Source organism: Monocercomonoides exilis, assembly GCF_001643675.1.
Source record: "Monocercomonoides exilis strain PA203 chromosome Unknown scaffold66-335014, whole genome shotgun sequence".
NCBI lineage: Eukaryota > Preaxostyla > Oxymonadida > Polymastigidae > Monocercomonoides > Monocercomonoides exilis.
The window spans coordinates 298,412-323,144 of NW_027150611.1; the positions used below are offsets into that span (position 1 = coordinate 298,412).

Below are 24,733 nucleotides of genomic sequence, written 5' to 3' on the forward strand. Positions count from 1 at the left end.
GTTAAATCAGTCGTACGAAATTCGAGAAGTTGAAAATAATTTGTATGAAGTTGTGATTGGACTAAATATTAAATTCAAAAGTTGATTTCATATATGGCAAGACAATAGTTATCGTAATATTTGTTGAATGCTGAAGAAAATTGATTGATGAAAGATGATATCCTCAGTTCGTTGACTTTCTTTTTGCATTATCCTCTGTTTTCTCTTCAAAAGCAAAAAATGTAAATATCTCTCAATTTCCATTCCTTTCCATTCCCCTCTTCCATTCGAGCACCAAAATCATCAGAAAATATCAACCTTTTCTTTTCTTCATTTTTCCCATTCTCTTCAAAAAAATATTCTTTTCCTCTCAAAAAATATCCCACTTCCAAACAAACACTTCAGAATACTCTTTTTCTTTCCTGCTTTTGCCCTCTTTTCCTTTTTTCAAAATCCATTTCTCCAATCAACAATAATCACCTTCTTCATCCTCAGCCACTTCTCTACATATTTGCTATATTATCTTCTCAAAATCTCCACCCACTCTTCCCCGCCCCTTTGTATCAGAATTTCTTTCAATCAAAAATCATTCTTGAAACATTAACATTCAAAAATATATTCAACTCCCACCCCCTGCCACAAATAATCCTCTTCCATCTCCTCTCTGCCCCATATATCTCCTGCACCAGACGTTGATGAGATAAACCTCAAATACTGTTTTGGATGGTTGAGAATATTATTAAAGGAGATGATCATGCCAAAAACAGAAAAAAACACCTCTGGACATCCACCATGATGTGTACGGGCCGAAAAGACCCTCCAGTAAGATACACGATGTATTTTGTGGAGATGCGTTCCATGCTTCAATTTGACCATTCTGAGACTGAAATGAAGAGATTGATTTATTTTGAATGATGATGGCTGTGGAGATGAGGCTGTTTGGCAAAAAACAAATGAAGTGCAGTTTAATCTTTATTTATTTATCTTTATATGAGTATTTATTCGTTGACTGTTTTTTGTTTTATTTTTAGGGCAGGAGGTGGAAATGAATGAAAATGAATGAAAGCATAATATCTCGTTGTGCAGGGTGGCTATGGAGTTGGGAGAGCGAATTCATATGGAAAGCGTGCATGATGAATAAATTGGGAAGGGAATTTGAAATGTTAATTTTTAAAGAAGTAGTTGAATTTATTAAACAAACAAAAACCTCTTCTTTTCGATAAAAGAAGAAACATAAAAAGGAGAAAAGGCTATTTGAAAGGACGATATGTTAGCAAGCCGCAAGACCTGCGGAAATTCATTGATTCAATTTACAATTTTCTATTTCAACTTATCTTATTATATTCTTTTTCAATAGCATTATTTAACTAATTTTTGAATGCAAAATTTATTTATTTCGTTGTCTTAATTATTGTTATCATGTTTATTTATCCAGAAAGCTTTGGTTTTTTTCCGTTTGTCAAATTTTCGAAATTTTTTGCAGAAATTATATCAATTTCTCAAAATTTGAAGTTAAAACAATTTGAAATGAATAAATATCTGAAAATAATTTATTATATTAATATATAAAACTATATTTTCACAAAATTATACAAAAATATTTTCTTATCAACTCCACCCTTAATGAAAATAATTTTTGATCAAACATCGGAATTATTTATGATATCAAAAAAAATCACCCACCTTTGAAAAAAAAATACCACGAAAAAAGTTATAATTTCATAAATAATCACCCATATGTCTTAATTTTTTTGAAAAGTCACTATCGATTTATTGATCTGATAATAATATAAAATATAGAATTATTTGATAAATCCTTCTGAATGAATCGATAATTTAAAATCAAATAAACATTCATAGAAAAATATAAAATTTCTAGCAAATAATGTTTGCGGGGTGTTTTGTAATTAACTTCCATGGGATAAATTATTGATCTGAAGCAACTTTTCAAAAAGAATAATTCTGTTGTTTTAATAATATAATGAAGAAAAAGACAAATTCACTTGATCTTGATTGCCAAAAACGTTACAAGAATTACACGTCACATTCAAATAAGATTATTTTTAATATTACAGAAAATACGAAAAATTATCCACAAAGAAACAAATAAATGAGTTAATTTATTTGATATATTTACAAAAGGTATTTTATTAAAAAAATATCACAAATGAATAATAATAATATAAAACAACGTTCGATACTTTCTGAAAATGCCTTTTATTTGAAAATAAATTTTGCAAAAGAAAAATTGAAAGTGATTAAAAAATAAAACGCCAAATCAAATTATAAAATGCATTAAACAAACTTCAAATCAGATATAAGATTAAATGAAACAAAAAACACATCGCAAAAATATTTCAAAGTATATTTTCCATGATGTTGTGAAAATTTCAAAGCACCATATTAAAAATGTTGCATTATTGCAAGTAGCATTTAACAATATATCTTAAAACTTGTGTTATAGAACTTATTCCTTTCTTCTTGTCTTATACTTATTAGTTCGAATGAGTCATGAAGATTTGTTAATGTCACAGCAACAACAATCTCATTATTGCCTGTTTCTGCGCAATAAGGTAAGATTTGTTGATTGTTAAAAAAGTAGCAGCGACCTTTGCGATTCAAAAGGTTAATGTCAAGTTGGACGTTTAGCGATGGTTCAGAGCTAACTCCAAAATGCGTCTGCTTACGATAGAACGTTGAACTGCAAAAAATTTCATTAATGAATAAAAAATTAAATTAAAGAAATAATTTTGTTTGTTTGAGACATCAAAATAATCAAACTCATGAATGTTTAAGCCTAATGTTCCGTTCTCGTCTCCAATAGACCTGGATAATACTTGAATTGGTCCGTAAACAATGCCAACTCCTATTTATGTGGATCATCAAACAACAAAAGAAAAACCGCAATTTCCAACATTAAACATAAACGTAATAAATCAAAACAAACTGTTATTCCATGAATGTTCCAGAAATCTTAATGAAACAATCCATCTTCCTTGACTCAACGCGGGAAAGAAAATTATTGTTGCTGGATTATTGCCATTCAGCGTAAATCTTGAACCGTTCTGGATTATCGCGTCTGTGGGCTTAACAAAAGGTGTTACAGAACCATGTTCAATGCTGCGGAGTGGAACGAGACGAGAAAAATCAAAAGCTAAATGTGTTCTATCAAATCGAGGTGCTAAAGAAATTGAAGAAGAAGAAGAAGAAGCCGAAGAAGAAGAGGAAGAGGAAGAAGACGATGACGAAGAAGAATATATATTCCTTGTCTCTTTGAGTATATTTCTTTCATCAAATGGAAAGTTGATTTCATGATTTACTAAATCTGAATGTGACACATTGGACAACTTTAATCTGTAAATAAAATAAAATTCATACTTGCTTTGCCAACAACATTTAAAAAAGGGAAAAGAATAGGAGATGAGGGATGCAATTTTTCAGAATGATCATAAGGAAATGATGGTTTTATTATTTCTTCATTAATGACTTTTTCCTTTTCATCATCATCATCTTTTTCCACAATAACATTTTCTGTAATTTCATCTGGTATTAAACTGAAGAATGTTCCAAGTAACCCCAAACAAAGTGTTGAAATTTCTGTATTTTCACATTTAGACAGTTGTCGAATAATGGATTTCGTAATTATAAGCATTTCATATTGCTCTTTCTTCTTTAATTCGTCACTGATTTTATTTTCTTCGCCTTCATCACCTTCAAATATCTTTTTTGTTTTTGCTTCTTCAGGATCATAATCAAAACGAGAGGCTACAACTCCAATAGTTCGTATCAAATTTGCTTTTGTTGAATAATCAATAGAATTACTAACCAATAATTCTTTAAATTGTAAAAATGTTGGGAGAGACAACATTGCCTCTTGTAATAATTCATCTCCCTGAATAGAAGAATATAATGCAGATGAAGCTGTCTGAGAAACAAGCGGAATTGTTGACTGAAAATTATTGTTTGATTTATTCATAAAACAGAAAAACAAAAAGATAAAAGATAAAAAAAATATCAATAAATAATTAAATATATAAACCTGCATCATCTGAAACAAAAGGATTAATTTGTAGCTTTGAATATTATCTGATGAAGGACGAAGAGCAAAATTTGTGATAATTGAAAGAAGATTCATGCAGTTATACTGCAACATAAAATAAATAAATAACATTCAACAGAATAATTTATCAAAAACAAACAAACTTTAATGTCCATATCAATTTCTTTCGAAATCAAATCTGAAATAATGGATAAAACTTGAAATTGTAACATTTTCAAAATACAACTTGGATCTTTTTGAATGCAATGCATTTAAATTTGCAGAAATAATAGTGCAAACCATATAATGCTAATAAGGTAATCTTCATCAAATTTTCTTTAATCTTAGCGTTATCACTTTTTAATCTTGATATAAGTTTTGGAAGTGAATCTTGCTTTTGTTCAACAATAAAATCTTCAAGTCCAAATTCTAAAATATCAAACGTTCAAATCATCTTCGACAGTGGAAATATTTGATTGAAATAAGTTGCAATATTCCATGAATTGAAAAAAATAAATATGTTATTGATCAATTGTAACCATTAACAACTTTATCTTTGGCATTTTTCATAATTTGATTTGAAACAAATAAATTTATTTGTAGAAAATGAAGAAAATATTTATGTTGTTTTATTATTTTTATTTAGAAAGCACGAAAAACCTTTTAAATAAAAAGAATTCCAATTGATTGATGTGATAGTAATATTCTGAAAAATCAAGATTCTGGATCAACGTGAGCGAAGGTGCACTTGTCGCCATGTTTGCACCAACCAGCCAGTGTGTAAAACATGCAGATGGCCTTTGTCTTGGGGGTGATGGAAGAGTTGTGCCTTTTTGGGTCCAAGTCGATGTCGACGACTCTGAAGTTGTTGGATGCGGTGGGGAGGTTGGGCTCGACGGTGAAGGAGGCAGCGATGCCAGGAGAAAGAAAAGAGAGCTGAGAAGGTTTGATCTTTCGGGTGTCCAAAAAGACGTTGTCGAGAAAAGAGCGGCAGGCAATCCACCCTCTCCGCTGGTCGAGGGAGTAGTTGCCCAGCAGATAGCCTGTGAAGACAGTCGAAGGGGAAGGAGGAGAGTCTCTCGAGTAATGCACAAGAGACGAAGATGACTGGAATGATGATAATGATGATGATGATGATGAAGGAGAGGAAGAAGGAGAGGAAGAGGAAGAGGAAGAGGAAGAGAAAGAAGAAGAAGAGGAGGAGGAGGAAGAGGAAGAAGGAGGATTATTTGGAGATAAAGAAGAAGAAGAAGAGGAAGAGGAAGAAGAAGGAAGAGAGACATTTGTGATTGAAGGAAAAGGAGGAAGAGAAGGAGAAGAAGGAGGAAGAGAGGGAGAGAGAGAGGGAGAAGAGGAATAAGACGAAAGAGAAGGAGAAAGGGAAGGAGCAGAAGGAAACGGAGACAAAGGCGAAGAAGGCGAAGGAGAAGCATTTTGATCTTCTTTTGCTTTCTTCTTCTTTCCTTTTCTGTTGTTGTCCCTTGGCTGATTGGATGAAGCAGACGAAGCAGACAAAAGGGGCTGTGGCTCAGATGAGAGAGGATTCAATGAAGAAGAAGAAGAAGATGATGATGATGATGAAAATGAAGGAGTTGTTCTGTTTTCTTGTTTGTCTGCTTTGTTGTTTGTTTCTTTTTCGTTCGTCTTTCTATTTGCCATCTGAAACACTTCTGCCATATTCTTGTCGAATGGAACAGACAAAAGTTGTCTTTTTATTTCTTCTTTCTCTTCTTTCTCTTCTTTTTCTTTTTCTTCTTTCTCTTCTCTTCTGACTGACAAAAACAGATCAGAAACAGCAGAAGGAACAGACACAAAAGAAGAAGATGACTTCAGCTGAGGAAAAATAGAAGAGAATGAAGAAAGTGAAAGAGGAGGTGAAATAAATGAAGAAGATGATAAAAGAGAAGAAGAAGAAGAAGAAGAGATAGTTTTATTGGAGTTGTTCATCATCAATGGAAACACTTTTCGTTCTGTTTGTATTTCATTCTGTGTATCCTGTTTTGATTGTTTCATTCTTTCATTCAATGTCATCTCGTTATCTTGTTCATTCATCTTATTTGTGATGCTGCCTCCTTTTCTCATTCTCCCTCCTTCATTTTCCTCTTTCTCTCCTTCTCTTTCTCTTTCCTCTTCTCTTCCACACAAATCAAGATGGATGTTGTTGATGTTGTAGTTGTTGATAACTGACTGATTAACATGTGTATGTGAATGATGAATGCGATGAGCATGTTTCAACGAGCCTAATTTGGATGCTGTGCTGAAAGGAAGATATGAACATATGCGGTGCAGATGAAGCAATTGCTCGCTATAAAACATCAGAAACGACGAAGACAACGTTGGAACAGGAAAAAGAGAGGAATTCATTGAAGATGGAATTGATAAATCAGAAATAGAAGAAGAAGAATTAGAATTGGAATTAGAATTAGAAGAAGAAGAAGAAGGTGATGATGATGATGAAGACGAAGAAGATGCTAATGGAAGAACAGGAGTTGAATTTGGAGAAGAAGATGATAATTTTGATGAAGAAGGTGCAATTGATTTGTTTATGGTTGTTTGATGTGCCTCATTTTTGCCGGCAAGAGTGCTCAAAACATAATCAAAGATGTCATATTTTGAGTGTATCTTCTTCGTCTTTGTTTGTTTTCCTTCTTTTTCTTTTTCTTTTTCTTTTTCTTTTTCTTTTTCTTTCTCTTTCTCTTTCTCTTTCTCTTTATCTTTTTCTCTTTCTTTGCTTTTTGATTTATCTTTATCTTTTTCCTTTTCTTTTCTTTTATCTTTTTCTTTCTCTTTTTCTTTTTCTTTCTCTTCAGTTTTCGTTTCATTTTCCTCTTTCTTCGCTTTATTTCTCTTTTGGTGCTTGGAAAAGTTGAATTGCGAATAAAAATAGTTCATTTCCTCTTCTTCCTCCTTCCTCTCCTTCTTCATTTTCATCCTCTCTTGTTCCAATCTCAACAGAACTGCCTTCTCTTTTTGCTCTTCTTCCTCTCCCATCTTATTCCTCCTGCCAACAACACCTCTTCCTTCTCTTTTGATTACTTTATTCATCATCATCTTCTGTTCTCTTTCTCTTTCTCTTTCTCTCTCTTTATTCTCATATTTATTCTCATATCCATATCCATATCCATATCCATATTCATCATTATTGTTATTGATATTATCATTATCCTTATCATATTCATCGTTGTATTCATCATCCTCTCTGTTGTTGAGTTCCCTCAGTCCATTCGTCTTCTGAATGAGTTCTGATATTTCTGTCCCGTTCATCCCTCTCTCATTCTGTCTCATCCATTTGCCTGCCACAAAATCCAGCTGAGAAACAACTGCAGACAGAAACGAGGAAGGCGAAGGGAGAAACATCGAAGGCGAAAGGGCGAGTGAGGAGGAGGAGGAGAGGAGAGAGGGGAGATGGCTGAGAGAGGGGTGAGAGAGGAAATAGTGTGTCAGCTGCTGAAGAGAAGGGCGGGGGATGATTGGAGCAGAAAGAGGAACAAACAGAAGATGAGGAGGAAGACAGGCAGAAGGAGAAAGAGGAGAAAGAGGAGAAAGAGAAGGAGAGAGGAGATCACTGGAGACATCATCTGAGAAGGGGAAGGTGCTCGAAAAGGGAAGAGACGAAGGAGAAGGAGAAGGAGGAGAAGAAGATGACTGCATAATTGATGTTGAAATAGAAGAAGAATTGTTATTATCAGTATTATCAGTATTAGCTGAAGTAGTAGTAGTAGCAGAAGAAGAAGAAGTCGAAGAAGAAGAACGAACTGACAACAATTGAGGATTCGATGCTAAACCAGATGAAAATGTCAGAGGAGGATATTTGCTTGTTGAGCTGCTGATGTTTGGGTCTTTGAAAAACTCTGATTTTTCTCTCTTTAAAAGATGATGAAAAAGATACGATGAAACATTCAACGGAAAGATCGGTTTGGAATATGCAGACAGCAACTGAGAGGAAGAGGACGATGTTGACATACAAACTGTCTTATTTGGTTGAAACAGAGCAGATGAAGATGTCTGTGAAGAAGAAGAAGAAGAAGAAGCTGATGATGATGATGATGATGATGTTGTTGTTGTTGTCGTCGTCGTTGCAGAAGGTGCATCAATTGAGTCAGAAGAAGGAAATGTTGAAGATTCTTCTGAAGGAACAGCCGACGATATCGATTGAGAAAATAACTTATTTTGCCTTGAATGGTTCATGCTAGCAAAATTATTGCCTTCTTCTTCGACTTCTTCTTCAATGGCACCATTGAGTTTGTTCGTGTACTGTTTCATTTCTTCTCTTTGGCTTTTTTTCAATGCTTCTGCAAATGCATAATCCTGTTCCATCATCTCTGCAAAATATTCATCTGGCATAAACATTTGTCCAAACACAGACTTTTCCTCATCATTAATATAAGACTTGGGAAACACAATATCGCTGCTTAGTTCTTTCGTCTGACATGCGTTATATATTCCCTGAGCAGCGAATTCAATATGGCTGTTGAACTCAAGTTGTGACTCTCTTTCTTTTTTTATCAAATTTGCTTCAAGATCCCACAACGTTTTATGAAGTTCAGAAAATAATGAATGAATAGAATTTATTCTCTTTTCATAATACTCTGGAAGCTAATATATGTATATAGCAAAATCAAAAAAAAATTTTTTTTTTTGAAACAGAAAACATAAGATGAACACGCATTTATCAATTTTTAACACTTTTGAGGACAATAACAAACCATTTGAGATAATTGATAAAGTTGTTTAAGATTGCACGTAGATTCATTTTTAAGAAAAGAAGAACAAAGTGCAGTATCATAATTAAATTTGTTGAGGCATAAAATCGCACTTTTCAAAGTAGCATGCGAAAGCTGATAATCTGAAAGCTTCTGATGTGATAAAAACGAATAATCAACGGTACATGGATGAGACCGATGAAATTTAACGGTTGGACAATTCACGCACACAGACTTCATTTCAAAAATTAATATTAAAAAATTTGATTTTTAACTAAAACAGAAAAAACAAAGAAGGAAAAAATTAAACCTGACCACATTCTAGACAATATAAATAAAAATGCGGTGTGCTGACAATATCGCAAGGTTTTTGATTTCCTTTCCACGACAATAGAAAAGAAGCAGAATGATCAAATGTATCGGTCATATGACGTTTCACAAAGCAAGATGAACAAAAAGTAGCCTTACAGTTATGACAAAATACATGATTGAATTCTTCGTGACAATGCTGGCATAAGGTGTTATGCTCAAAAACTTGTTGGAGCGCTTGCAATGAACGATTTTGTTTCGATTTCTCGGGACGTGTATCAGGTTTCTGACTTGCCCCCTTTAATGCTGCTCTATTAATCATATGTTGGCACTTTGTGTTAGCCCCTGTACTCTGTTCAGTCCTGTGGAATCAATAGAACTTTTTTCCCAAGGTCCAAATGGGTTATTCTTTGATCAGATTTTTTTGCAAAAATTAAAAAGGCTGTGATCAAATGAAAATATAGACACTTTAATCAATCCAATGAAATTAATAATATTAAAATAATGAGCATATTGAAAACAAAGCCACGAAAACAATTTTCATTCAAGTTTTTTTTTTTGTAAGCTTTGATTTTCAATTTGTGATGAACATTCGCATTTATTTCAGAAATTCTTACCAACCCAATTATAAAACTTATCGAGAAGCCGATGTTATATTTGTTACATTATATATCAACCGTCTTTGCGCTAGAAATTGGAGAAAAAGCACCGGACTTTGTTTTATTTAATCAACATGGAAAAGCTGTAAATTTTTCTGAACAAATTGGAAAAGGTCCTGTAGTAGTATTTTTTTATCCAAAAGATAATTCAATTGTGTGCACGAAAGAGGTCATAGCATTCCAAGCACTTGAGCCACAATTTCATGATTTGGGAGCAAAAATATTTGGAATAAGCTCAGATTCTGTGGAATCTCATGCAGATTTTGCTAAAAAGCACGATTTGACATACGATTTACTTGCAGACGTTAATTCAAAAATTAGAAAGGAATGGGATGTCCCCAAAGCTTTATTTTTGAATGGTCGGTCGACATACACATTTGATGAAAATGGAATTCTGCGAAATATTTTCACAGGATATTTTAAAGGATTAGAGCATGCTACAAATGCTTTAGAGCAAGTGAAAAAATTGGTTGGATACGAAGACGAAGATCATTCTACTCACGATGACTCTCTTTAGCATGAACAATTTTCAAATTTTATTTTATTTAAAAAAATGTTTTTTCATTAAATAAACTATTTTTCTTTTATAATTTCATTAAGCTTATAGGATATTATATTCTCTCTCTTTATTTTTTTGTAAAATGATAAAATATAATTCGTTTTTGAAGTATTATAGTAATGAATGTTTAATTTTTACTCAAGAAAACAAAAAATATTTTTTTGAATGTGTAATGAAAGAAGTGTGAAGTTAATGTTTGGTAAATAAAAAGGTGCTCCGGATTTTAGAGCAAAAACTTTTAGAAATGTAGTGAAACTGGAATGAACCATTCAACGAAAGAAAAAATCATTTCTTTGGCTTTATTTTCTTTTTGGTTTTTGGTTCTTTGAAGTCTTTGGAGTCGAAGAAGAAGAAGAAGAAGATTTAGAATTCTCTTTCTTTGGTTGAGATGGTTCTTTTTTCGACTTTCTTTTTGATACTTCTTTGGCTTCATCATCTTCATTCTTTTCAACTTTCACCTTTTCTTTTTCCACAATGCCATTTTCACTCGATTCATCTTCTTCTTTCGATTCTTCTTCTTCTTTGTCGCTTTCTTTTAGCTCATCCTTTTTTGTAATTTTTTTGGCTTTTCTGTCTTTTTCATCTTCTTCGTCTAAATCTCTTTGCAGCTTGTTCAACTGCATCATAAGTTTCTCCTTTTCCAATCTAAGTTTTCTTTCCTCTTCTTTTAACCTTTCTTCCTCTTCCTCTTCTTTTCTTCTCTTTTCCATTTTCAATTCCACTTCCCTTTGGACTTCAGCATCGATCCTTTCCCACTCCTTTTTCTGCTGTCTCCGAAGTTCAAATGCGCTCAATTTCTTTTTGCCATCTCCAGTCGCGTTGCCTCCTTTGCTTCGTGTGCATCTTCCGCAGTTTGTCTGGCAGCACACAACAATCCCCATCACCAGCAAAACGACAACAAGCAACGACAAAACGATCACAATCACAAACACCAAAGGATGGTCTTCAAGGAATTCGTTTCCAAATTCCTTAACAGAAGAGAACAGAGAAGAAATAACACCATGCTTCGTTGGCTTACTTGCTTCTTCTCGTTTCCTTCTCTCTTCCCTTCGAATCTCATCAAGCCTCACTTTTTCTTCTTCCTCTATTTGATGCCTTTTCGACCATGTTTCATTTGCAACTCGTTCAGCTTCTTCAACAGAATCTGCAATGAGGATGTCGTCAAATAAAAGTCCTTCTTTTATGTTCAAAATCTCAAATCCTATTCCACCTGCTTTTATGTGCCCAAAATCCACTCCTTCATAATCTGTATAGTTCTCGTTCTTTATCGTCCGAGCCTTCCATTCGCCTTTGTATTCTGGGTTTGGAATCAATCTCGGCTTCCACATGCCTCTGTACTTGGGATTCTTCTTCATCGGAGGCTTCCACTCCCCACAGCCGTGAAGGACGCACATCGGATTGCGGATCTGCGGTGGATGCCATTCGCCTTTGATCTCTTCGTCCCAATCTGCCGGCTTGACTGCCTTTGGATCATCCAAAAAGGGCTGCGTATCTTCGTCCCAATCATCAGGCATAGTTGCCTCTTTATCTTCAATAAATTCCGGCTCTGATTCATCCCAGTCTGCTGGTTTTGCATCACTTGGATCAGGAATTTGTCTGATTTCTACCCAATCGTCTGGCTTTTTATCGTTAGGATCTATTATCTCCTTTGGGCCTAGCAATGGAGGATTGAAGCAACTGGAATTAAAAAGATCACCACTTATTCCAATTTCTCCATCAATAGAGATATCAAAAAAATGCTTATCATGAATTACAAGTCTATACAGATGCGTTGAATTATCCCAACGTGCAAGTTTTTGTTCAGTTAATTGATGTATAGTTGCCACTTTATTGATTGGATTCACCGAACGGAACAGAAACTGCACCGTATTTTTACTTCCACATCTGTCAGGTCCAAACATAATTGCATAATCAGAAGAACCATCAAATGATTTTGGATCAAAAGTTTCGGTTAACAGTTTGATATACCCACCACCGCAGTCAAACGGAGGTTTTTGAACTTTCATTTCATATTGCAACACGAACTCATCACCTTTAGTTACAATACTTTTCTTTGTTGAAATTGCGTGCAAGGATTTAGGAGACAACGTTGTGAGTCCTTAATAAAATTTGAAATTATTAAAAAACAAAATATTTATTAAATGGCAAATACATGGAAAAATTACCTTTTCTTCCTTCATCAATCACATCTTCAGTTCTATTTTCAATTGCCCATGATCCGTTATAGCTTGGATTTTCCGAGTGGATCCATTTAGTACCAATTGTATCTTCTTCAAAATCTTCGAAAAACACAATCTATTGAAAATTATTTAAGCAAATTCACATTATAATTTTAACGGAAATAACGACAAAAATACTTCCGCTATACCTCGCTATAAGCGGATGCAACTAAAAAGATAAATATCATTCAAAAATCACAATTTAATATTACCATTAATTATCTTTGAAAAATCCATCCCATACGAAAATTTTATGAGATGAAACTGGAACATTTTCTCTTTTTCATCGTAATTTTATTTTCAAGAGCAATTGAAAATGTTCCTTCAAATTTACACAATGACTTATCAATTGTTAAATCAGCATTCACACTGTATAATTCAACTTTACAACTTATTTCGTGTAATCAAGCACAATTACCTGATGCATTTTGTTCAGTCGTGAAAGACAATTCAAATTTGTGCATTCGAAATTCCGTTCTCAATTACAATGGACATTTGCATTCTTGTATTTATCTGAACAAAGGAACGACTGTATTTGAATCTGTGAATGTATCTTATCATTTCAACAACAATGCTTTTGGATCTCTGATTTTCTTGGAATCGGTAAACGATAATGCTGTTATAACTGATGTACTATTTCAGGATTTATTACAATATTCTGATAACATTCCGATTCTAGCTGATGGCTCTGGTACTATTCAAACAAAAGATTGCTCATTCAGAAATATTACTACATCAAAAAAAGAAAAATATAACGACCTAAAAAGTGCAATCTCTATACATGAACGTGCTATCTTTGCTATGGAATTTGAACGATGCCTGTTTGAAAGAAGTCATAATGAATTTTCATCGTTATTGTGCAGAATGAATCATCAGTCGAATCATTTTTTCGGTTGTAATGGAACATTTATTGGAAATGATGAATGCCCCACTGGAGATGTCACCGTTGATCAATCTGTTAATTTAAAACAATGTACTTGGAAAGATAAAAGAATTGAAGTCCAAACAAAAAGCGATGAAGGAATCATATCAATGGTAGATTGCGAATGGGAAAACTGCGAATCTGATAAGAAAAATGGAGGCGGCGTTGAATTTAAGAAAGCCAAAGAATTACATTTGCTTGGATGTGAATTCAAGAGATGTAAAAGCAAAAAATACGGTGGTGCTGTTTATATATCGAATGAAATATGTAACTCACAGATAAATTTATGCGTTTTTGAAAAATGCAGCTCTTTAATCGGTGGAGGGCTATTAATAAGCGAAGGTGTGAAGTGCAGACTCGTTGATTGCTTGTTTCTTGAATGCGTTGCAGATGATAAAGGGAGTTTTAATGATGAAAGCAAGCCATATTTAAACAGTGGTGGCGGAGTGGCGATGATCATAAAAGATTCCAACAGCGATCTATTGCTTGGCTCTGATACTTTGCATTCGCTCTCAAACGAAAACGAAAAACTTGCTTCCTTCTCCAATTGTCTGTTTATAAACAACAGTGCAGCTTCAAAAAAAGGTGATGATGTATTTTTGGTTAGCTCTTCACTTTTTAACGACAAATCCGAAACAAGCAGAACCGGAAGAAAGGTTCATAATAGCATTAATATATCAGAAAAGGTGAATTTTCATGATTGCTTTGCAAGCAATCAAGAGCTTTATTACGCAGTAAGTCACATACCAATTGATAATAAACATTCTTCTGTGTTTTTCATGTCTTCTGTTGAATCGGAGTCTCTTGTAATGGAAAATTTCATTAAACATCAAAATGCAGTTAAAGTAGATCCAGAAAATGGTCAGGACGATGCTGAAGCTTGCATTATTGGGGGGGAAAAGCCTTGCCAAACAATCGAATATGCAATTGAAGAAGCTGGAAAAAACAATAAGAAGAAACAAGAAACTCCAGGAAAAACAACAGATACTTTAAATTCTCCAGATATTTCTACAAAGCAGGAAAGAATAATTGGGATGAGATCAAATGAATCAAGAAGGAATATACCTTTAGTTATCAGTCTGTCAAAAGCGGATCATATCGTAGTCAAGAAAATTGATATTTGTGATGGAATTGCGGTTCTGAGTGGAAATGATAAAAGCAACAAAACGAAGAATCCAGATGAACAAAAAGAGCAGAAAGTAACTTTGCATTTGAATATTTCCAAATCATCTGCTTCATCTTCTTTACGTTATTCAAAAAATTATGATGATTTTATCTCTTCAGACAGTTTCTTTGATGAGACTTTGAATCAATCAAAACTTCAAAGAATGACATTTAACCGGCTGAGAAAGCAATTCGAATTTGCATCACAAAACGATGAAAGAGCCGAAACAGAAGGAGACAGTGCGGGGCCTAAGGACAGCACAGGCAAAGAAGGGAGTCCCGAAGGCCAGCAGCAAAGTTCTCACAGACATCAAGACGCTGCTGTGACTGTCGGCGACGGACAATTCAAAATTGAATTTATGGACATTGTTGCCGAAGCAGCCAAGCAAAAGCATTCTTCAGGTTATTCTGCACGTTCTCATGCAAACACAGACGAACAAACAAAATTGCTGATTTCTTTAAACCCGACTGCGACAAATGCATCGAGCACTCCTCTTCTTCATCTTTTAAATGTTTCCATTACTCTTTCAGATCAACTGCCATCAACTTTCCTTCTGACTTATCCTCTTCTGTCTTCAGCTGGTGGAGTGCTTGTGATGGATAACACTTCCATTTCTGGATTCTCTTTCCAAAACTATCCTTTGATTCTGTTCACTTCAGATGTTATTTCGTCTTCTACTCCTTCTTCTTCTTCTTCTTCGTTTGTATCATCGTCAATTCGATCAACCCAAAATCCATCCACTTCTTTGCTTTATCGTCCCTTTTTGCGCATCAACTCCTCAACAATCAGCAACATTGTGCGACATCGTGGAGACGGTGCTGCTGTTTCTGCGTTGATTGGAAAGGGAGTGAAAGCAGAGATTGACAACACACTCATCAGCGATTGCAGCGTGCAGCTTGGCTCTTCTGGCGCGTGCCTGTTCTATCTGGAAAAGGGAGCTTCATTGAACATTCCAGGCTCAAAGAGCGAAGAGGGAAAGGAGGGAAACAACGAAGAAAAATATGGGCTGGTTGTGAAGAGTTGCTCGGCACAAGAATTTGGTGGAGGAGTTTCTGTTGTTTTGGACGATGGAGACGAAGAGGCTCCTCAGTCTGACAGAAACGACCAAGCTGAAAGCACAAACGAGAAGGAAGACAAAGAAATAGACGAAAAAGCGCTAGATAATTTGGACGAGCCGAAAGTTGCAGAAGATAAACGTATAACTCTTTCTCTCTCTTCTCTGTCGTTTTCTCAATGCTCAGCTCAAAAGGGCGGAAACTTCTTTGTTTTGTGGACGCATTTGCCTTCAATCACGCCAGCATCTCCTTCTCCTTCTTTCGATGGATCAACTTCTGCATTCTCGTTGGCATCGTCTTCATCCGACCAATCTGAAGCACAGCCATATTTTTATCTTTCATCGTCTCTGAATTCGTCCCTTTCGTTCATTCAGAAACTGAATGGCATCACTTCGAGAGATCTGCTGTGCCTGTTCAATCCGAAGCAACAAAAGAACTGGAGTCAGGCTGATTTGTATGCTCTTTTAGCACCGCTGTCCGTTGTATACGTTGGAAAAGCTAAAGAAGGAGCAGAGAAGGAAGTGAAGTGCAATGAAACAACAGAAGAAGTGCCTTGTCTAAAAGTGAATGAGGCGGTGAATGAATTATTGAAAATGAAAGGAAAGAAGAAGGTTGTTGTTGTGAGCAATGACGCTGAGCTGTTGGATGACAAAGTGGTTATTGACTGTGCAACTGTTGAAGGCAAAGACGAGATGAAGGAGCTTAAAATAGTTGAGAAAAAGATTACAGAAAACGAAGATCCGACAATTGGTTCGTTTCTGTTTGATTGCAAAAATGATGCAAATTTTACTTCTCTGAAAATAGCTCTGAACGAAAAGGTGCAAAAAAGAGAGGCCTTCTTTGGCTGCATTCATGGCTGTCTCACCCTCATAAGAGTCCAGCTTCTTCATCCTTTTGTTCAAAAAGTTAATTCTGCTTCTTTGAATGCTCATTCTTCAGCTCTGGTTTACGAGCCTTTATCTTTCATGAAGGCAATTGAACTTCATTTTGGTTTTCTTCAAGTTGATGGTTGCTCTTTCTCGTTTCCATCGTGTTCTAATAGCATTGGCTCAACTTTGTGTGCTATTTCTTCTCATATCTCCATCAATTCCACTGTATTCACTTCACCTTCCTCTCCTCCATCATCATCCTCTTCTTCTTCTTTCTCTTCTTCTTCCATTATTATGCCATCGCTTCCATTTTCTTCATCATTCTCTTCGGTTTCTTTGCCTCTTTCTTCTCAAAGTGCTCCTTCGCATACCTTTGTCTGTGCGACAGATTCATTTTCGTGGAATTCCTCGCAGCTGTTCTTAAATAACTCTGTTACGCACATTTCGAACACAGCAATAAAAGGGAACGCCAATGGAGCCATTTTCATCTCGTCTGGCTCGCTTGCACTGACAAATGCTTCTTTCACAGAGAACAATCCGCTTCTCGACAAATATCCCTCATTTCGTCGAAATTTGATGTGCGAAAATGGTGCTGTTGATATGAAAAGCGCAGGAGAAGGAGACGGGAAGAAAAGTGACGATTGCTTGTGGTTTATGAGCGACAACTGCAAAATGAAAGGAGTTTTGGAGCAAAAAGATTCGTTCTTCTTCATTCCTCAGCTTTTAAATGTGGAAATGGAACTTTTGAAAGAGGAAGAAAAATCTGACGACAAAAAAACGAGGAAACAAAAAGTTCCGCTGCTGCACTTGCTCAGCGCTCAGAATGATGAGAAAGAGAAAGAGAAAGAAGAGAAAGAAAAAGAAAAGCCAAAAGAACAAAATGCGATTGTAAAATTAATTGGAAAGAACTTTATTCCTTGCAACGCCATCTTGGAGATTATAATTGGCTATGAATCTACTCAAACAAAATCATTGTGGAAAATTAATGTGCAAAATGAAACTTATGCAACAACTGTAATACCGATTTCTGCTATTCAAGTACCAAAAACACAAAGGAACTCGTTCCCATCTTCTTTAAGCGCGCCTTCATCATCGTTATTTTATTCGCTGAATTCTTCTGAGGATCTGTCCAGTTCTTCTTCAACAAATTCTGCGAGTGGAAAGAGTATTTCTTCAAATGGTGCATCAATTTCTGTTCATATGTTATTTTGGGTTGACGAAATGTCAAAAAAGCGAACACGAACTTACACAATGAAAAATGGAAAATATTTTATTGCTCCGTCGACTGAAGATGATGATGCTGATGATCTTTCATATACTTCTGTGCTTTGGTATGTTACCTTTGTTGCAATGTGTGCCTTTTCAGTCGCAGCTGTTTTGTGGAGATTTAAACTGAAAAGAGATGAAAAGAATAGAGGGCAAAATTCAGAAAGAGAAGCAAACTTTAGCTCGTTGGAAGAAGCTCATGCAAAACTAAGTTTAAGAAAAGACTGAACTGTCATTCATAAGATTGCAATTTTTTTTTAATACTTTCATGCACTTCTGGATTAATAACATTTGTTGAGTCATGATCAAATCTCGTTCAGTGTTGAAGTGATATGATTCATTTTATTTTCTTGAATAAATTCCATTTAATTATGAATTACAATTATATTTAATTGATAAAAAAGTGAAATCGAATCATACAATGTTCATTTATTGTTTTCAAACTTTCATTATAATAATTTCAAATTTATTCAGATATATTTTTCCACTGCAAATATTGATATTGATGTCTCCAAATTCCAAGAAAAAAAAATAATAAAAAAATGTTTCTATGATTCCTAATCTTTGCCTCAACTTTTTGAGAAATATGCTTCTTCCACTATCTTTTCTTCAATGAGCAAATACAAGTAACCGCACACTTGGGAAGAAACGGCTTGCATTCATCATAACTCAATATATATTTATATATATATATTCAAAAGAAACTATTTCTTCTTTGAGAAATGTCAATTATGATAAATAATTACTTTTTTCCTTCTTTCTCTGATTTGTTTTCTTTGGATTTATTATTTTACAAATTACAAACACTTTCACAATTATCATTCGAAATAAAAAGAAACCATTTTCCACATATCCAAATTGCATGCTACACTTTGAAATTAAAATAAAAAAATTAAACTACTCAAAGGAAACTGATGAACAATTGTCATTAATGTTTTGAATGATTAATGTGCAATCAAAGTTGTACGGGATAAAAATATTTGAAAAATTTCAAGATGAATTCATCCATCTCATTTCCAGTTAATTATTGAAAATGATTTGATCTTTACCTCCATAACTACAAGAGTGATAAGATAAAGTTTAGCTTTGTTCCATAGTTATAAAACAAAAGTACAAATACAGAAAAGGATGGTATGCACGCTGAGATTTGAGTGAATGTGCAATATTTTTCCATTTTTGTAATTATCTTCTATTCAAACATTCACTCATTCAATTGGAATGATATAAACGTCATTCTTTACTGAATGCAATGCTTTTGCAAATATACAGGCGAAGAATATCGTTAATAGTTATTCTGGTTTACTACAATTATTATATTAGAATTCTTGTTGATCCCATTTCTTTGAATATTTTTTGAAGAATTGTTTTCCGAGCTGGTGCATTGCGATGAGAATGAACAGAAAGTTAAAACAGAGGAAATGAATACACTAATGGACGGCATGGATGAAAAAGAATTCAAATATGTTTTCACAAAAGAATTGTTCGACAAGATATACAGATTGATTGAAGATAAGAAATTATCTGTGGAAGCCTCCGTTTCGATATTGAAATGTGTTGGATTTTATAGATTAATGAAGCACAGCGAATGCAATCTTTTTTCTTTTTCTAAGTTGAACAGAAGATTAGAAAACATGATTGTAGATGAAAATACGAAAAATGGAAAAAAGAATGAAAAACTACTGATTGACCTTTGTGAATGTTATTTAACACTGAACGATTGCCTACACTTTAACAGAGAACTTTTTCCAATTATCTTGCCTTGTCTTTTGAAGGCTTCATTGAACAAACAGGAAAGCAATAAATCTAAAATAGAAGTGGAAACAGCATTGTTTGATTTGAGTAACGTTATCGAATATTATGTATGAGCATTTTTATTTCATTTTTGATTTTATTGATATTTTTCTTTCTTTCTCTCTCTTTTTTTAAAGAAAGTGAATCAAGAACTTTACTTAGATGAGATCAAGGAGATCATAAAATATCATCAGAAACACAGAAATCTGACACGACTTGCATATCAGTCTGCTTGGAAGTTTTTGATTTATCGATTACTATATGATGAAAATTTAACTTATGTTATTGTGTATGAATTGCATTTTGTGACAGATGCGGAAAAAGAACTCGAAGAACTGATAAAATGTGATAATAGGAAGAGAGAGGAAGAAGAGAACAAAGATAGAAAAGCAGAATTGAAAAAGGTGAATATAATACCAAAATGGATTCGTATCTTTTGTTCTTTTTTTAGCCGCTGTGTGTTTTGGACTGAAGAATATGCTGGACTGGTTCGTTGTCTTGCCAAGTTATGTAGAACCACCAGAGAGAATGAAAGTGAAATATATGGAGAATGCATTTCTTTGTTTTGGGATATGATTCGAAACAAAACGTCAACTCTTGCCATTTTGATGAAGGAAGGAGTTGTTGAATTGATATCAGAGGATATTCAACAATCAACATTGAATGACGAAAGAACAAGCTATTGCTTTAGAATTTTTTTGGAAATATCAAGAAGATTGGAAGCAAAAATGGATTACGAAACGGATGAAGAGAAAAGAAAATCAACAAAAAATGAGATGCTTAAAATTGCAGAAGAAGAAGGATATGAAGATATTATCGCAAGCTTTCGTGAAATAATTCCGTTTTTAAACAAAAAATGTTTTACTGCATTGTCTGTCGAATTGGCAGATTATTGTTTGAATGTTTGAGGAAATGAAATGAGTTTTATTTTATAACTCAATTTAATTTTCTTTTCCTATTTTCATTGTTTGACGATTCGTCAAAACTTTGGAAATATTTGCTTTTTTAAGAAGAGATTTTTGTAATGATTTATCAGATAAATTATCAGATAATCTTGTAAATGTTCGAGTAAATAAGATGTTATTAATTATGTAACTCAAAAGCATTGTATTTTTCTTTTTATTTCATTTTTCGTTTCAGTTAACAGCTGTTTAGAAGTTTTTTTAGAGTTTTTTTTCAACAAGTCTTTGAAAGGAATCAAAATAACAAAAAGAGAAAAGCACAAATTTTTATTCAATTGGTTTCTTTTATCATCAAAAATCTATTTCTAATGAATTGTTGCATCAATTTTTTTATGAAATGCTCTAAAAAACTCAAAGTTCACTGATTCTGCAATTGATAATGAGAGTCTCCCATTATCTCCTTTCCACGTCATTGTTTCAGCTGCTTCATTTGCATTCGACAGATTTCTGGGAATCCAAAGAACCCAAGAAGACTGAAGAAGTTGGCGATAGAAAAGAAGAGCTGTGAATCGATATGCACTAAAAGAAGAATAAGCCCACTATTTATGTAATATTGAATGTATTTCAATGAGAAGAACAATGAAAGCTTGAAACGAAGAAATTCAATTATCATTCATTAATCAAAATATGCTAAATTGGAAAAGCATAGAATATGAATGATTTATCTTCTTTTCTTCACAACTCCGATTCGTCTTTGGCAAATGACTTTACGCTGTTTGTGAATACTCTTTGCTCTTCAGTTTTCCTTCCAAAAAGCATAAAGCCTTTTTACCGATCACAGCAGATGTTTGTTTGTCGTGCCTTTAAAGACCTCTTTCATAATACTAATTAATGATTCCTGGCTTTCCTTCATCGGACTCATTCGGAAATTGTGGAGCATATAACAGATTCTTTTGCGAAATTGATGTGATTTCTCAATTCTCTTCAATTTCCTTAATTCCCTTTTGTTGGACTTCCATTTCAGTTTTATGTTTTGTACGAGTAGATTGATAAAATTTATTTATTTCCAGCCACGATAAATGAGTATTGCAAATATTTTTCTGTTGAACATAAATGAACAAAAAAAACGTTCAAACAACTTGAACTGTGCAATTTTGAAAGAATAGTTTGCATAAACGTTGGAGTATTCTAAAAAACTTTCTTCCATGTAATTTCCTTCGATCAAGAACAATTCAGCAGTAGCAGCTTCTGTGTTTTTAGACAAAGCCAATTTATATCGCAGGAAACTTGATACGTCTGGTGGGTATCCAGTGTAAATTGTAGTACAGCTTCAAACTTCTTTTCCGAGTTGATTAAAAATTCTGTCATTAGCAAATTTGAATCGTCGAAAATATTTTCCGCTTTTGAAAGCTAAAAAAGTTCAATTAAGTTGTCTTGAGCAATAACATCCAAAATTCTTGGGAATTTTCATGAGAGTAATCGACCTGTGTGTCATTATATGTCAAAAATTATATAAATACAATACTTTTCAGAATAGGTAAAGTTCGACCTCCAGAAAATCACGTAAAAATAAGCATGCATTGTATATTCTAGAAGTGCATTTTCATCGTCCTACGGTGAAATTTTTGCATCACTCGAACACTCCAGATTAAAAGAATTCTCACGCTGTTGTAGCAAAAGGTCATGGATTTTTGTTGTTGATTAATTATGAAACATGACTCAGATATTCCAGATTGAAATTTGAAGAGGAAAAAAAGTGTCCATTCTTCAATCAAAATTGTCTAATAATGAATGCAAAGGAAAAGTCATAATAAAAGAACGAAAACTGGTTATATGCATGACATAGTAAATAAAAGACAGAATACAACTGAAATATTCAACGAATTAGTAAAATATTATCATCTTATTTGCGTTGCTGTTGTTTTCACTAAATTATGTTATCTAGTATGTATCATGATCATATTTTCATCGAAATAATTCATGATAAAAACATTTCATTTTCACAAATATTACTCTTTATAAAACATAGAAGATGATATTGTATGGCTTTTTGACCATTAATAACATGTTGAAGAGAAAATTCTCATTCAAATTTGTTCTTGTTTTTTGTTCAATTATTTTACTCGGAAATTGTAAAGATAAATGAGAATATTGGTAAAGGGGTCATGCCTGAGAAGGACGGATTAGACGAATCCATGTTATCAGAGGGCTGTGCGTCTCAGAGTGTTTTGTTTGCACGATTTACTGAGGCTTAACTCTGAATATTGTCCACTAATTTATTCTTTTTTTTTTTTGATTAAGTATCTGAAGAAAAAAAAGTCCGTTAAATAACTCTCCCCACAAGTAAATGTTTTAAAATTCATAGATATTCTCTTTTCAGCTTGAAAACGTATGAATGATTGAATATAAAAACATTGAAAAAAAAAACATTAACGACGGATGATTGGAATGCCTTAATAATACCATGGATGAAGTACTACCCCCCAAAAAACAGTTTTTTTATTTTTTGGGAAAGGAAAAAATAAATGGAAATTTGAGGGAATCCAATGTGGGAAAAAGTTTGAATGGATGAAACTTTTTTGAGTCAAAAATTAATAATTTCAAAAAATAAGTTTCTATCCTCCCCTTGAGAAGAACTCCTTCAAAGATATGATGATATTAATCTTATTGGTTAATATTCATCATTTCTTTGAAGTTTTTTTGAGTCAATTTTTTGACTTCAAGAAAAAAAGTTTCTTTTCCTCCTTTAAAGGAGATAAAAGAAACATCTTCAAAGATGATGAAAGAGTGCGTTAATCATGTTTATCATGATTGCACATTGCTTTAGTCATCATTTCTTTGAAGTATTTTTTGACTAAAAAATTGATAATTTCAAAAAAGTTTCAGACTTCTAAAAAAACAGAAAAAAAAGAGGAGAAAAATAAAGGAATAAGGAAGAAACTACCTCGAGGGGTAGGGGCCGCGCGACAAACGCGGCAAAAGGTCGGGGAGCGAAAGCGACCGAACTTTTGCCGTGTGGCGCGTCGGCCATTGGGTGGGACTCTTTTCTCCTCATCAAAAGTGATTTTTTCTTTGATTTGACCCCACCAAATTGTTCATCCAATTATGTACAATTTTGAGGGTTTTCAAATTTTCATTGAAAATTTTTGCCTCTCCCCCCCTAAATTATTATTGATTTATTACTTGTGACTTTAAAAAGTTTTTTTAACTCTTTTTCTTCTATTTTTCGCGAGATGGATGAATATCTGCGCGCAGGAATGATGTGCGCAGATTTCATCCAGCGAGCGCTACCGGAGTAGTAGCGCGAGTGATGTGACATTGACCTCGCGGTTAGCGAGAAAATTTTAAAGAACAGTCAAAAAAGGGTGTTATTTTCAATGGAGAAAATCGATATTTTTGTATTATTTTTTTTAAAAAAATAACAATATTTTTTTTTGTTTTTTGTCAAATGAAATGCTCAAGTTTTATTTTCATTTGATATAATATTTATAAAAATCTGATATGTATTCCTCATGCTATGATCAAAGCAAGTTTTTTCTAACTTTGTATTTTTTTTATATAATTTTTTGTATTTTTATTTTTGATGAAAATTGGATGAAAGATGTATAATATGATGGTGTATAATTGGATGTAATTATAGTGAGAATATTGTTCGTTGTGGTTGAATAATAATGAAAAAATAACATTCTGAAATATCAACAAAAATAAGTAACTTTTTTGTTTGCTCAGAACCAACCATCAATATCAATGTTCTTATATATTATTATCATCTATATTATATTTATTATATTATATATTTTTTCTATCCGACTTTTCTCATTTTTTGAGATGATACAATTTTTTTAAATTTTTATTGTTTTTAAAAATATTTTTTTAACTCAACAACAAAGTGAGAACTTCCATTGAAAAAATTCACACATAATGTTAATATGATATTGTATATTATATATTTTTTTGGTGTTAGTCTGTTCAACAATTTTGGAAATAAAAAAATATTTTCATTTTTCACTCTTTTTTCGAATAAAAATTAATTTTTTTATTTTTTTTTACTTTCAATTCATCTCAATTTTTATATCAAATAAATAGCAATCATATAATATCTCTCTATTATTTTTATTTTTAATATTGAAAGAAATTCTTTTTTGAAATTAATTTTTTTCCATAATTTTTTATCTTAATTAATATTTTTCTATTTATTCCATGGATGGATAAATTTGAAAATAATATTTTACATAGGTTATGAGGGGTGGGGAATGTGTTGGTGTATCGGGAGATTGGTAACAAACAGTTTTTGAG

At 33.3% G+C, this 24,733-nt stretch overlaps 5 protein-coding genes across 5 annotated transcripts; 2 read left to right on the plus strand and 3 right to left on the minus strand.

Annotated features, from left to right (window-relative positions):
- Positions 1 to 1,858: 1,858 nt before the first annotated feature.
- Positions 1,859 to 4,535, minus strand: MONOS_4533 (uncharacterized protein). Its single transcript, XM_067874614.1, has 8 exons — positions 4,462 to 4,535; positions 4,319 to 4,412; positions 4,183 to 4,271; positions 4,019 to 4,123; positions 3,358 to 3,928; positions 2,927 to 3,304; positions 2,761 to 2,845; positions 1,859 to 2,680 (listed from the first exon to the last, which is right to left on the minus strand). The coding sequence occupies exons 1-8, from the start codon at positions 4,516 to 4,518 to the stop codon at positions 2,413 to 2,415; spliced, it is 1,647 nt and encodes a 548-aa protein (XP_067719133.1). The 5' UTR covers positions 4,519 to 4,535; the 3' UTR covers positions 1,859 to 2,412.
- Positions 4,536 to 4,634: 99 nt separating this feature from the next.
- On the minus strand, positions 4,635 to 8,727 carry MONOS_4534 (uncharacterized protein; the record flags this gene model as incomplete). Its single annotated transcript, XM_067874615.1, has 2 exons — positions 4,635 to 8,614; positions 8,725 to 8,727. 2 exons carry the CDS (start codon positions 8,725 to 8,727, stop codon positions 4,733 to 4,735), a joined length of 3,885 nt encoding a protein of 1,294 aa, XP_067719134.1. The 3' UTR covers positions 4,635 to 4,732.
- A 747-nt stretch (positions 8,728 to 9,474) lies between these two features.
- MONOS_4535 (peroxiredoxin) lies at positions 9,475 to 10,372 on the plus strand. Its single transcript, XM_067874616.1, has one exon. It carries the CDS (start codon positions 9,679 to 9,681, stop codon positions 10,204 to 10,206), a length of 528 nt encoding a protein of 175 aa, XP_067719135.1. The 5' UTR covers positions 9,475 to 9,678; the 3' UTR covers positions 10,207 to 10,372.
- Positions 10,349 to 12,655, minus strand: MONOS_4536 (putative Calnexin; the record flags this gene model as incomplete). The annotated part of the gene is made up of 3 exons (XM_067874617.1): positions 10,349 to 12,346; positions 12,414 to 12,543; positions 12,617 to 12,655. 3 exons carry the CDS (start codon positions 12,653 to 12,655, stop codon positions 10,548 to 10,550), a joined length of 1,968 nt encoding a protein of 655 aa, XP_067719136.1. The 3' UTR covers positions 10,349 to 10,547.
- A 1,186-nt stretch (positions 12,656 to 13,841) lies between these two features.
- MONOS_4537 (uncharacterized protein) lies at positions 13,842 to 18,285 on the plus strand (the record flags this gene model as incomplete). Its single annotated transcript, XM_067874618.1, has 1 exon — positions 13,842 to 18,285. One exon carries the CDS (start codon positions 13,842 to 13,844, stop codon positions 17,970 to 17,972), a length of 4,131 nt encoding a protein of 1,376 aa, XP_067719137.1. The 3' UTR covers positions 17,973 to 18,285.
- Positions 18,286 to 24,733: the final 6,448 nt, after the last annotated feature.